General features: G+C 48.6%; 1 protein-coding gene across 1 annotated transcript in view; it reads right to left on the reverse strand.

The window, feature by feature from the left end:
- Positions 1-406: 406 nt before the first annotated feature.
- The window catches only part of CDH5 (cadherin 5), a 35,660-nt gene continuing 21,537 nt past the window's right edge, over positions 407-14,529 (reverse strand). The window contains exons 6-12 of the mRNA XM_061174020.1: positions 14,198-14,385; positions 12,212-12,462; positions 8,826-8,968; positions 7,141-7,265; positions 6,675-6,783; positions 4,357-4,602; positions 407-2,293 (exon numbers count right to left, since the gene is read on the reverse strand). Coding sequence (XP_061030003.1) covers positions 1,764-2,293; positions 4,357-4,602; positions 6,675-6,783; positions 7,141-7,265; positions 8,826-8,968; positions 12,212-12,462; positions 14,198-14,385 — 1,592 coding nt within the window. The 3' untranslated portion in view covers positions 407-1,763. The remainder of the gene's footprint in view (positions 2,294-4,356; positions 4,603-6,674; positions 6,784-7,140; positions 7,266-8,825; positions 8,969-12,211; positions 12,463-14,197; positions 14,386-14,529) is intronic.

Raw genomic sequence — 14,529 nt, forward strand, 5'->3', positions numbered from 1 at the left:
GGTGTCCCTTGTTATTCTGTGCTGCAATCACTTTCCTGCAGTGTTTCTGAAATCCTGACTGCAAATGTCGCCTTGCACCCTGGGTTCCTCTGATGATGGTGGTGGTGTATGTGCTTGTGTTTCACATGAGCTCGCTCAGCTCTAGAAAGAGAAGTATTTCAAGATTTTTCTTTATTTAGTTATAAAAAAATACAGTATGTCCCATGCACCAGTGTAGCCAATATATATATAGTCATTATCACTAGAGCAATTACTACAATGATAGGAAATAGAAGATTACAGGAATTTGTTTATCCAACTAAAAACCCTGAATTAAAATTGTTAACCTAAATAGCAACCTGCTTATTATGCAAAAACCCTTATTCTATATGTTTGTGAGAGCTAGAAATGTATAAGTATTATTAGTAAAAAAAAAAAAAAAATGAAAAACTCATTATTGGTTAAAAATAAAAAGTCAGTGTTATCTACAATCCCCTGAATTGAGGGGCCTTGCCCAGAGCAGGAACCTTGGTCCATGACAAATGGTGAGTCAGAGAGTTTGCCTCCTTCCCCGCACCCCTGTTGAGTGATGCCACTTCCCCAAGGTGTGTTTGCAGTGGAAAGTTCCATACGTGGCTGAAAGTGGAAGAGGAACAGGTGACCACTGGGCCTGAGCAGGGGCCTTGCCTGCGGTAGGGATGGGGCCCTGCTGGGGTTCCCTGAGATGTGGCAACAACGAGGTGTAAAGGCAAATGGCACAGCTGTGTTGCGCAGTCATGTTTGGGTTTGGACTTTGGCCAGAGTTGATGTGGGTCACACCTTAAGTGCCTCTAAGTCAAGAGATCAAGAGTAGATGGAGAGAAAGAAAAAAGAAAGAGACAGCATGAATGAGTGACCGGGCGAGGCGGGGAGAGGTCTGCTCTGGGAACATCTGCCCTGCTTCCCAGGCAAAACTGGAGGGGTGTCATGAGTCTCAAATTGGGATCACGGCGACTCCTGGCCCTCTCTGGAGGGAGTGGGTGCGGAGGTGGCCCTCACCCTATGATCTGTGGTCTCGTTTGGTCTCCACTGTCCCTCCAGGATGAATTCACAGTTGCTTTAAAGTTCAACGAGACATTTCCCTGACCTTGGATGAATTTTCAGTACACAGTACAGCATAGTTACAGGCATGGCAGGCCAGTGAGGTCACCTCAAGACCCAGGGTCGGGAGATGTCAAGAGGCCCTTCCTCCCTTTTGACAGGCCTGGGGAGAGGCTGCGGAATGCTGGGGTTGTTGGGAGGGTGTGAAGAAGCTAAAGCAGGGCAGGCCTGGTGGGCGGTCCCAGTCTCCTGTGGGACTGGGCTACAGAGAGTCTTGCCCCACAGTCATGCCATCCAGCCCCTTGCCTCCAGGTGACAGGCACCAGGACCCCCCCCCCCAGGGGTTCAGGGACCTCAGGGGAAGACCTCCCCCTGGCAGTTGAGCATAATCTGCTTTGAGAAGCCAGAGAAAGTCTTTGAGTTGGACCCGTAGTCGCAGGTGACAGGGTTATGTGGCTGTCTCAGCCCAGACAGAACACCAGCCTGGTGTTTTCCAGTGTTTTGGGAGTAACCATCACTGAAATATGTTCCTGGACATTTCAGGGACTTGGATTTTGCCATCCAAGGTGGTGAGGTCTCTGGGACCTATGAGGAAGGGCTGTTAGGCTGGGACATGAGTGCTACGATTGGAGGGCTCAGTGCCCGTGTCCGACTAGCCTGAGCTGCAGTGGTTTGGGTCCCCAGGCCCAGAGGCCCGCGGTCCCCTAATACACCAGCTCCTCCCGGGGGTCCGAGCCATACAGCTCGGCCAGCATCTTGAACCTGGGCCCCCAGTCATTGAGAAAGTCATAATCGATGTCCGAGTCAGATGAATCGGTGCCCAGGGAGCTGAGGGACTCGGCGATGGACTCGGCGCCTTCGTAGCCGTAGATGTGCAGCGTGTCGTAGGGTGGGCCGCCGCCGTCGTGGTCCGCCTCGTCCTTCTTCACCTCGATCATCGCGGCCATCTCCCCGGGCCCGTGCGCCCCGGGCCCGTGCGCCCCGGGCGCGTGCCGCGGCGGCTTCTGCACCTGTGCGTAGAGGGACGGCCGCGTGTCCAGCGCCGGCCGCGGGGGCTTGGTCCCACCGTGGCGCACCGAGTTGAGCACCGACACGTCGTAGCTGGTGGTGTCCATCTCGCCGCCGCCCTCCTCGTCGTAGGTGACCAGCTGCTCGTGGATCTCCGGCACGCTCTTGCCGTGGGCGCGGGCCTGCTTCCGGAGCCGCCGCCGCAGGATGATGAGGAGGGTGATCACTGCGAACGAGCGAGCCAGAGCTGGTCAGCCGTGGCCCAGCAGAGCGGGGGACACGCCCCTCCTTGAGGTTCACCTGCACCCTCCCCTCCTCCCTGGGAATCCCTGGGCCAACACAGAAGTTTTGGTTTGGTCTAGACACCTGGTGGGTCCACCCTCGCTCCCACTCCAGAGTCATCTCCACCTCACCCCCACCCAGGATCCATCCTTGTTGGTGTCCTGGCCACAGTAGGGGTGGGGGGAGAGCAACAGAGTGGGCCTCCCTCAAGTTCATTCTCTCCTGCCACTCTCCTGCCCATCTACCCGCATCCTCAGTTCCTCCCTCCTCTTAACCACTGTGGCAAATCCTTCTGTGCCTTGTCCAAAGGCCAGGAGGCCAGAGGTTGGGGCAGAAATGGGGAAAGGGATGGAGTTGGAATTTGGAGTGCAAAGATTCTGAGCCATGATGATGATGATGATGGGTCATGGTGGTGCTGGTAGACATGGCACCCATTGCAGTAGCAGCAGCTACTCTTGAGCACCTACTGTATACATGCTGGCATGGTATTGGCACATTTTCATGTTCTTTTACTCAAAGTAGGTATTAATATCCCATTTTACATGAGCAAACCGAGCTCAGAGAAGCTGAGTGACGTGCCCAGAGTCCCACGATCAGGCAGCGGTGTGATGTTGGCCCTGCTCGAAGCTCTGAGGTGTGTGACTGCATGACGGTTGCCAGCCCCTAGGAGGGGTGGACCATGTGGGGCAGAGAGCTCCTAGAAGTAGGCTCAGAGCATCCCTAGACTCTGTCCTTCTAGCCTCGAGTTACTTAACAAACTGTTCCATACATAAGAAAAGCCAGGATGCCCTCTCTGAGCCTCTGTTTCCTTGCCTGTAAAATGGAAGTGATGACTCCTCTGCTCTGTTTATATTTGATAAGGTGGCTATGAGGTTAAGTGCAATTCTGTGTGTGGTGGTGATGCCAGTATATCATTATTATTAATTTTTATTGAGAGGAAAATCTGGGTCTGGACTCTTTGCCACAGAAGCCCCAGAAGGGGGGGCACTGCCAGGGGGCCTCTCAGGGAAGCCACTGGCAGGAAAGTCCTGGAGCAGATAATGTGGGTCCCTCACTGTGTCCCCCGGTCCTGTCATTGTAGTGCACAGGGTGACCTCTAACCACCCAAGGGCTTCCTCTGGAGGGCCAGCCCCTGCCCCAGGTGAAACGCAGGAGAACTTACACCTCTGGGAGGAGCCCCACCATCAGCTGGTGGGCATCGTTGGAAAAACGTGGGCTGTGAGTGCCGCCACCCAGTCTCCAGTGAGAAGAAGCTCCAGTGTCCCATGGTGGCAACTTGTGTGACAACTTGCCCTTGATTGGCTGCCTACCTTTCCAGTCTCACTCCCCTTCTTCCTTCTGGGGCTTCCTGGGAGTGCCTCTCAAATAAACCATGTGCACCCCAATCCTGGTCCCAGGGTCTGCTTCCTGGGGAACCCAAACTAAGGCAAGGCCTAAAATGCTCCTAAAATTTCTGAGGCCCAAACAAGAAGAAAAGAGATATCAAGGCTGGAGAAATCCTAAAAATAGAAAGAAAACCACTGGCGATAATCTAAACTAGAAATTTTAAACTTCCCATTTCTCTCCAAAAGAAGAACTGTATCCTCTTTTTTCAAAACAGGTGCGACTTGTGGGATCTTAGTTCCCTGACTAGGGATTGAACCCGGCCCCTTTGCAGTGAGAGCGAAGAGTCCTAACCATTGGACCGCCAGGGAATTCCCTCAAAAGAGGTTTTATATAAATAAATGCCTAGAAAAGTGCCTGGCACACAATAAGTGCTCAAAATATGTCAGTTGAATGAGTGAATGTTATATATAAAGTATTTTAAACTGGGGAAGGAGCCTTGAGTCCCCCCTTCTTCACCCCCCTCCCCGGCCATCCCCACAGTTAGGCACCCAAGGAGGTGGAGCTTACACCTAGCACAGGGCTGCACTAGGGCCTGGAGGCAGGGTTGGGCCTGGATCCCTGGCCTCTTCCTTCTCCTGTGCAGCCCCCTCAATGTCCCCTCCCATCCTCCTGGGCACTGACCTGTGATGGTGAGGATGCAAAGGAAGATAGCTACCAGCGCCTGGATGCTGACGCCCACCTGGGCGGCCACCTCCTCACACAAGGTGAACTCGCCGCGTTCGTTGCACTTGCACACGGTCACATCCAGCATGCTGGTGCCTGTGAGGCTTGGCCTCCCGTTGTCCGAGATGAGCACGGGCAGGTGGTGGACTTTGGCGCGCTCTCGGTCAAAATACCCGTACTTGACTGTGATGTTGGCCGTGTTATCTGGAAACACCAAGACCTCGGAGTCAGGCTCTGCTGCCTGGAGTGCCCATCCTCTCATCCCCACTGACGGTGTGGCCTGCCACCTCCAGGAAGCCCTTGGTAACTGCACCAGCCCACGTGCTGCCTGCGCTGTGCCTCTGCCCTTTGCACCCCCTGCCTCAGGTTTTAGCCATTTGAACGCAGGTCTGTTCCTCCAGAGAGGGGATGTTTTGGGCAGCTGCTTCGACCTAGCCTCTGAGAAGGACTTGGCCAGAATGTAAAACCCTTGCTTTCTGTTTCTGTGGGCAAATGATATGCCTGACCCCTAACCCTACTTCAATAAAAGGTGACTCTCAGCTAATTAACGCATTGTTTCAAGCTTTGATGAGCAATCAGGCGGAAATAAAGTCTTAAAAAGTCTTTTAGCATCGGGCTAACTTCTAAGGCTGTTTTTGCTATCCCTGAAAATCCATTAGAAAGTAAAAACAATGCACAGTTCCCTGGGGCACTGAGGGAATGATTGCATATGTAAATGAGGATTCCCTGGTCAGGCTGGAATTGAGAATGCGCTTTGGCCCAAATATTGGCTCTCCCTCTCAGCTCCAATCAATCCATGTACAGAATTCCCCAGGGAGATTTTTAAACATGCTGGTTTTTCAGAACCGCCCCCCTCCACTCCTCCTTCCTTTTCCCCCTCCCCTCTCCCGCATTTCTGATTCAGTGGCTGGATAATCTGCCCTTTGTTGGCTCCTAGGAGATTATGATGGTCAGAGGGTCCAGGGACTCCCCGTTCCAGGGTTTACCTAGCCGTGCGGGGTTGGCACACTCAGGAAGCCAAAAGCAAAGGAGGCCATCTTTTAGATTTCAAATGGAAGCCAATTACATTTCATTAGTAAGTAGCCATGTCTATTATAATTGAAAATAATAGCAATATGGCCACTGACACTGTATGAGGGAAATTAGAGATTTCTCACTATACTCATTTAATATTGTAGCAGGACATTCATGTTCTAAGTGAATCTGAGATCAACAAGCTAGTCTCCTGGTCACATATGGGGTGTCGTTGGGGTGGTGCTTAAGCTTTCTTCTCCATTGCAGACCTCCTCTGAGGCAGGATTGAGGTAGGCACTGGGGATGGGGTGACAGGTATTTTTTCCATATCATTTACTACTAAAGACAGCGGAATGTTGAATGGTCTGTCATTGACTGTCCGCGCATCATAGCCACCATCCCCATCCCATAGGAGGCTCCTTAAGGACGACGAGTCTGTGGCTGATCCCCTGTGTCTGCCCCTCACTCTCAGGGACCCCACTCCCTGACCTTCCTCAAAGGCGGCAATGGCTGTTTCTATACAGGGATCCTCACCAACCACAGTGTTGCCAGTTAGGGATAGGCAGGGATTCCACCCCATTCTGGGTGAAGGATTGTTCTATTTAGACCCAAGGGGGATTTTCTGTGTTTTTCTGAGGAAGGTGCAGAAGCCATGGAAGCCTGTCTGCTTTTGGCTGGAATTCAGTCAACTCAGCATTGTCACTCTCGGAAGCACATACTCATGAGAAACTCTGATTGGCCGCTACTGACATCACAGGACTCTCTAGGCTGTGATTGGTGGACCAGATCCTGTCCCGAGGACACCTGGTGGTAAGTAGTCATTGTAGCCAAATTAAAACACTGTATCCTTGGCATTTTGGGTTTCAAATGTCCAGTTTTGCTTCTTTGGAAGCAACCTCAAAGTTCCATGTCATAGAGCAATTTGCAGTTGTGCTGAGCACAGAGGTCCCATGGGAAGGAGTCTTTGGCTAGTTTGTGAACCAAGCTGTCTACACCGCATATCTATTCTGTGCTCCTCAGTAACCTGAGCATCTTACGGGGAAGGGCAGGCCATGTGGACTTAGCAGTGTGGCCAGGGTGGCTCTGACCATTGCACAGACCAGTTAAGTATGTGGTGGGAATTGTACAAAACATCCTGTTACTTGAAAGCCCCAGTGAGGGCCTGCCCCCAGTTCACTGGCTTGGTCCTTGACCCTGGCACTTTAAGACTCAACCCCGTCCCCCAGCCCCCCGAGAGCCAGGCTGACTGCCTTGAGGCGCACCGTGATTATCCGTGAGGGTGAAGTTGCTGTCCTCAGTGCTCAGGGAAAACTTGAACTTCACATCTCGTGGCGTTATATCCTTGTCTATTGCCGAGATTTGCACGACCAGCTAGAGGGTGGAAGATAGGGGACGGTCATTAGCGGTGTTGGGTTGGCCGGGGTTTCAGTGATGGGGAGGGACTTTGGGTTTAGACCTGACCGTGGCTGCTTCTCATCTGTAACACTAACCTAAATGGTCTCCACAGAGCCACTCTTTCTACCATCACCTCCCCGCCAATCTACTCACTACACATTCTCTCTGAGCCTCAGTTTCACCCTCTGTAGGGATAATGTCACCTTTCCTCAAGGCTGTTGTACAAGTTACATTGAACTTAGTGAAATGCCAGCTGACCGTGGCTGGGAGGTGCTGCCCCTCGGCCTGCCCCAGGTGGGCGCTGCCTTGCCCTCCCACCTGAGCTAGACTCACCTTGCCCTGGGCAGCGTTCTCACACACTTTGGGCTCGTAGGGCTTGGCAAACTCTGGGGCATTGTCGTTCTCATCCATAACTTCGATGTGGACCTGCACAATGGATTCTTTGCCCGTGGAGGTCCCTGCAGGGGAAAGGACTCATCACTACAGTGGGCTCAGCAGGTGCCAGCCCTGGGATTAGAATGTATATGGATGGGAGTCCGGGAGGGGTGCTCTTTTTGCAGGAAGAGGGGGTTATGGACATCTGGAAGGGAGGCCAGGGATGGCGTTCTGGTTGAAGGGAGTGGAAGAGGAAGTGGGTAAAGCTTCAAGCACAAGGATGTTTGCTAAAGAATTATTTGGAAGAATCGAAAAGGTAAACAACAGAAGTGTATTTTTAAAGGTTTTAATTAAATCAATTAAGTAATTATTAAATCAATTCAGCAATTTAAGTAATCAAACTAATTTAAATAAATTAATTATGAAATAATTGAAAAGGTAAACGATCTAAGTGAGATTGCATTAATAAATTACGTCAGTTTAAAAGAATGGACTATGTGGCTGTTTGCAATGCCCACGTAAATTACATTTTAAAAATTACAATCTTTTTAAAAAAGACATTTTAGTACCATGAGAAAATGATTCTGGAATAAGGTTAAGTAAAAATGCAGGATATGATATTTATACAAATATTATGATTTCACTTGTATAAAAATACATATAGTAAAAAGACCAGAGGAAATACACTACCGTGCTAACAGTAATTATCTGTGTACGGTGGGAATATGAAGGTATAATTTTCTTCTCCTTTTTTGTATTTTCCATATTTTAAAATGGACAGCAAACTATTACTATAAGATTTAAAAATTGTATGAGTGAGATTAGATGGGGGAGAAAGGGGCAAAGACTGATCTCGACAGTACACAGGAGTCCATTGAAGCTGGCCTGGCTGCCACGTGGGGGACATGCTGCCAGCAGGAAGCAGGGGCCCTTCAGGGTAGCACTGGTGGGGCCCTGGCCAAGTCACTCCCTTTCTGGGCCCTGGTGGTCTCTGTGTAAGGTGGGAATATTGATCCTTCTCCCAGAGGGCAGTTGTGATTTTCTCATAGAGGCTAAGAGTGCAAAACTCCGATACTTGCCTTTCCCTTTGGCAGCAGTTACCCTAATTTCTGGAGAATCTAACAATCTTGGAGTTAGAAACTGCTTCAGATTTTGAATTCAGCCCACTAACTGGCACATGAACACCCTCCAAAGCAGCCTTTTCCAAACGTCCACTATAATAAGAATCACACGGCACTCGTTCAATGCACATTCCTTGGCCCCATTTCTGACTCACTGGACCAGCACCTCCAGGGAGGCATCTGAGAAGCTCTGTGGTTAAGAGGTGCCTCAGGTGGTTCTCATCACAGGGACATCTGGCAGCCTGTTTTGGAACCGTGCTTCTTAAACTGTAGCGCGCATGAGATTCTGATTCAGTCTGGGGTTGGGGTCTGATGTTTTGCTTGTCTAACAAAGTCTCAGATGATGTGGATGCAGCTGGTCCATCCACACTTGGGGATGGAGGCGCTATAGCATCCCAACCAAGTGGTGCATCAGCAGGTGTTTATAGTACCTCTGGAGACCCAAAATGATAGATTTTGCCGATTTTAAAAGGATGACAAAAGGAGAGGAGCCCAGGTCCCCTGGCAAATGGGGCCACTCACCACTAGAATCCAGCTCTTTGGCCTCCACTGTCAGGTTACACCAGGGGTAGACTTCTCTGTCCAGCTCCTTCTCATTGTAAATATTCCCCTGCTTGGTTATTCCAAAGAACTGGCCCTTGTCACTCGTCCTGCGGATGGAGTATCTGCCCATGGGAGAGAGTTTCAAGGTTTTCGGTTGTTCTTTGCTGAGTCCAAACTCCCCAGCAGGACAGATGAGACCCTTCAGGATCTGTCCCTTGCATCCATCCCCCATCCTCCTCTCACTGCTCATTGCACTTGACCACCCAGAGGGAGTCAGAGTAGTGAGATAATCCCTTTGATGTTGGCAGTGTTGCCATCACTGGGCTGAGGGTGGTACTTGAGACTCCATCAACAGCACTTTCAGAGTTGAGGCAGGTGGCACTATAATCAACTATACCACAGCTTGGATCGGATTTTGTGATTAATGAAAAGATAGTTGGGCAAGAGCCAGGAAGAAATAAAAAAAGGGGCTGGAAGAGGTAAGAAGTGATTGAAAGGAAATTAAATTTGTGAAGTAAAAATCTGAAAAGTTCTTAAGGAAAAAGGCATGAGGAGAAGAAAAGAGAGATGAAAAAATATATAACATTCCAAATATATATTTTTCTAATACTGAGGAAAATTCCAGAACAAAGAGAACAGAAGAAATAACAAAAGATATAATAAAAGAAAACTTCCTGATCTGAAGAAAGGCCCAAGTTTATAGAAGAGGTCATTGATATCAGGCATAATTTTAAAAAGAGATCAATATTTAGCTATATCCTGATGACACTTTTGAATTTCAGAGCTATATAAAGAAACCAAAAAGAGTCCAGACAGAAAAGATACATCCTTATAAAGAAAGAGAAATCAGACTCACCCCAGACATTCTCACAAAGTTAAATGCTACAACACATTGATAATATTTTTGATTTGTAAATATGCAAGGATTCAGGAAGTATATCATCCACAAGATGGGTCCTGAAAAAAATTTTTTTTGAAAACTCACTTCATCTAAGAAGTGTCTCAAAATAAAGTAAAAAAAAATCTGGTTTGGGAGGAATTAAAATTAAACTATTGATATCTTTATCATATATAGGAAGGCAATGGTGTGTGTGTGTGTGTGTGTGTGTGTGTGAGAGAGAGAGAGAGAGACAGAGAGAGACAGAGATTTTTAACTAGAAAATATTGGTCCAGGAAAACATCTAAAATTTTACAGATAGAAGTAAATCTCACTGGTAGAAGTAAAAATGCATGTACTCCATCCAAATATCTAGGAGAAAATAACATGAAAAAAATAGACTCTACAACAAAGATGGGGGAAGAGAAAAAAGTAATTAAGTTTGAGAAATAGCAAATGTAAAACAAGATAAAAGAAGTAAGATCAAACATATCATTTATAATGAAAAATGTAAATAGGTTAAACACAAAGCATCTCAGTTTAGATTAAAAAACAAAACCATGAGGATATGGGGAGGGGGGAAGGGGAAGCTGGGATGAAGAGAGAGTAGCACTGACATATATACACTACCAAATGTAAAATGGATGGCTAGTGGGAAGCTGCTGCATAGCACAGGGAGATCAGCTCGATGCTTTGTGACGACCTAGAGGGGTAGGATAGGCGGGGTGGGAGGGAGGCTCAAGAGGGAGGGGATATAAGGATATATGTATACATATAGCTGATTCACTTTGTTGTACAGCAGAAACTAACACAACATTGTAAAGCAATTATACTCCAGTAAAGATGGGAAAAAAAAAAAAAAAAAAGCAAAGCCAATTGCATTCCAGTTTCAAGAGACAACTTACTGCCAATGACCTAGAAAAAATTAAAAGTAAAGGTCGGAAAATTTATTTCAGGCAAACATGAGTAACATGAAAACAGGACTGACAAACTTTACATCAGGCAACATGGAATTGAGGACAAAATGTTTAAGCCGAACAAACTGGGTAATGTCATAAGGATGAAAGTGACAAGTCATAATGAAGGTAAAATAGTTATAAACCTTTGTTAACTGAATAGAAAAATTAAAATACATAAAGCAAAAGCTTAGATATTCCAGAAAAAAATGGACAAAAAGACACACAAAGACAATTGCATTACATCACAGAACAAGTTAAAGCAAAGCCCAAAAATGCCCTACCAATTGTAAATGAAAAAAAAAGTCTCTTAAATAAACCATTGGATCAATGAAGAAATAAAAATTCTCATTACAGACCATTTAGAATAGAATGGCCATGAAAACAGTTGTCCTAAAACTTATGAGATGTGATCAAAATGGAGGTACACATTTGTCTTTAACAGGAAGACCTGATAACAGAGAAACATTAACTCTCCCCAAATTGATATGTAAACACAATTCTCATTAGAATTCTGATGCTTTTTTAAAAACTGAAGAATTTTATGGTTCACATGAAAGAATGAATGTTTGAGAATGCATTAAAGACATATAAAGTGAAAAAACACTTGAGGGGAGGGACTTTCCTTATACATACCAAGTTTTAGTATCAAGCTGCTACAATAAAACAGAATGGCTTTGCCACAGAACAAAGGATTCAGAAACAGATTCAGGGATATACAGGAACTTAGTGTGTAACAAAGGTAGAAAACGATGACTTATTTGATTAATGGTGCTGGCACAGTTGGCTACCCTACCCCTCCAGAAAAAAATGAGATTGATGGAACTTCACACTCTCATATGTTGTGTGGCTCTAGAAAGTATGAGTTGGAACTACATCTTTTGTCACAGAGAGTAGAGGAGAGGAGTCTAGTTCAGATAGAAGAACAAGTAGTGATGAAATGGGTATAGTATGATCCAAAAAATTTTTAAAACAGTCAAATCCCCCAAACAAACAAAGGACAAATCCACCATAAATGTATGTAGATGTTTGTGTGGTCACGAAGAAAGGCATGATAGGACCACAGCACACCATGAACATGAGTTGTCTGGAAATCAGGGTTACTGATGTTTTCTTTATAGATCCTTGCGTTGTTTCATTGTGTGAAGTAAACACTTTTTCCTTTTGTGATTTTGGGAAGACAAATGTAATAAATCATGTTTAGCGAAGGGGTTTCATGGATGTCAAGTTGGTTGCTCTCTTGACTGTCACATCGCCCCAGATGGGACCTGTGGGAGCCGGTACCTCCCCTTCAAGGTAGAGCGGACAACGGGCAGCCCTGATGGCCAGGACCATGCTAGGTGTGTGCCTGGGCAGAACAAGATTCCACCTGGCCACGTGGGTTAGTGGAAGAGCTTGGGCTTCTTGTCCTGCCTCTGTGCATGTCCCATGTACCTGCTGGGAGAAGCCAGTTTCCCCCTCTGAGTCCTGGGCTCAGTCCAGCAGGCCTAAGAACCTCAATGCCTGGGTGCATTGAGGTTCTCATCCCTTACCTGATGCTCCGCTTAGCGGCATCGGGGTCCACGGCCAGCACTGAGCCGATCAGAGGTTTCTTCTGGTTCTCCCGCAGCTGGAAGTGGTAAAAGGGCTGCTGGAAGCTGGGGGGCTCGTCCACATCTGTGACGTTGATGATGACACGGGCGATGTTCTTGGTGGAGGTGCTGCTCAGGTAGCGGAGGTCGATGGTGGGGTCCGTGGCCTCGATGGTGAAGCTGTATTGCCGGATGTGTTCATAGTCCAGGGGCTGCGGAAGGAGAAACTACGGTGAGCACTTGCTCTGAGCCAAGCACATGGTTGTGATCTTCACAGCAGCCCTGCAAGGTCATACTGGGGTGACCCCCTTTTTACAGATGAGGGGCCTGTGGCCTGGCTGTCTTCAGCTGTCTCCCATGTATCCTGACCGTGGCTCAATTCCAAGTATTGAGGACAACCAGTGGATCAGCCACAGTCTTGCTATCAAGGGGATCACAGACTAGTGGTTCTATCCACAGCTCCTTAAAGGCATTCCTTTTCTTTGTGCCCTTGCTCAAGTCTCTTCTCCTGCCCTGGCCCGCTTGGCATACTCCTATTCACCCCTCAGGAAGCCAATCTGAAGGTAATCAGATGTCCTCTCAGAACCCATTCCTGCCCCTCCCAACACAGGTAATTGCTCCCTGCCTGGGTACCCTTTTTGTCTGTGTGTCTGTCCTCCCTACTGGCTGAGAGCTTTGGTACCGTGGAGGTCGTCTGACTCCCCTGGGTACATCTAGTCCCCAGCACAGGGCTGGACCAGAGAAGGACTCAGGAGAGGCCTGCTGGAGGAATGGCCTGGCTGAGGCAGAGGGGTTCTGGAGTGTCCCCTTTGAGGCAGGTCATCACTGGCCTTGGCCTCCCAGTCCTCTGCATGGTCATTCTGAAGCAGTTTGTGCCCCTGGCAGACCTTCCCTCCTCTTCTAGATTCAGCCAGTCCAACTGCTTTCTAGCAGCAGCCACTGCCAATGGCCACCCCCTCCCCACGGCGTTCACTATTTCCTTACATGCTGATGGCTTTCAGCTGCAAGCACTTGTAATCTTCCAGGGCTTTCCTGGCCCGTGCCCAGGGCAGATCAGAAAGTGCCAGGGAGGAGACTTCCCTGGTGGTCCAGTGGTTAAGAATCCGCCTTCCAATGCAGGGGACGCAGGTTCGATCCCTGGTCAGGGAACTAAGATCCCACATGCCACGGGGCAACTAAGCCCACGTGCCACAACTACTGATCTTGCGCGCTTCAACTAGAGAGCCTGTGTGCTGCAAACTACAGAGCCCACGCGCTCAGGAACCCTCGCGCCACAACTACAGAGCCCACGTGCCCTGGAGCCTGCACGCCACAGCTAGAGAAGAGAAAACCCACACGCCACAACTAGAGAGAAGCCCACGTGCCACAGTGAAGAGTCTGCATGCCACAACAAAAGATCCTGCATGCTGCAACTAAGACCTGATGTGGCCAAAAATAAATAAAATAAATAAATAAATCTTTAAAAAAAAAAAAAAAAGAGGAAGAAAGTGCCAGGGAGTGAGCCCCCAGGAGCCCTCAATCAGCCCACAGCTGCTGCGACTCTCAGGCATATTCCACACTGTCCCCCAGATGTCCCCAGTGGGACTGCACCCCATTCGCCCATGGTGATCACCTGCTCGTTGAGGAGCCTGTATGAGCTTTCCTTCTTTTCACATCTCACTGCTCCTGGGGCTTCCTGAGATCACTCCCCAAGTAAACTATTTACACCCAAGTCCTTGCCTCAAGGTCTGCTTCCGGGGTAGCCCAGCCTAAGGCACTGACCCTTCTGTCCTGGCTCCCCTTCCCAGCGCCAGGGTCACAGTGTCCACGAGCACACGGCCAGCTCCAAACTGACCCAGAACGTGCACCTTTGGTGGCCTCTGATCCGGGAGCAGCCCCTGGCTGAGTCCTGAGGAAGCTGGGAGCCCCCAACCCCACATCTGACGTCACTGCCACAGGTCTGCGAACCTTCATGGGCTTGATGATGCCCTCGTTGCGGGTGGGGTCAGGCTCGATGGTGAAGGTGTCCCTGTACTCGCCCTGCACGATGCTGTACTTTGTCTTCCGGTTCTGGGGCTCGTCTGGGTCCTCCACAAACAGAGAGCCCAGGGGGCTGCCCACACGGATGTCTTCGGGCACAGAAAATATGTACCTGGCTGATGCAAAGGGGTGCCGCAAAGGGCACTGGGTTAATGAGATAGATGAGGCGATTGTCCCCCATACTATCCCAATACATTTTGTTACAGGAAACGGGCACAATAAAATAGTAGTAGTAGTAGTAGTAATTCCTCTGGAATTTT

This window comes from Eubalaena glacialis, chromosome 18, assembly GCF_028564815.1.
Source record: "Eubalaena glacialis isolate mEubGla1 chromosome 18, mEubGla1.1.hap2.+ XY, whole genome shotgun sequence".
Lineage (NCBI taxonomy): Eukaryota > Metazoa > Chordata > Mammalia > Artiodactyla > Balaenidae > Eubalaena > Eubalaena glacialis.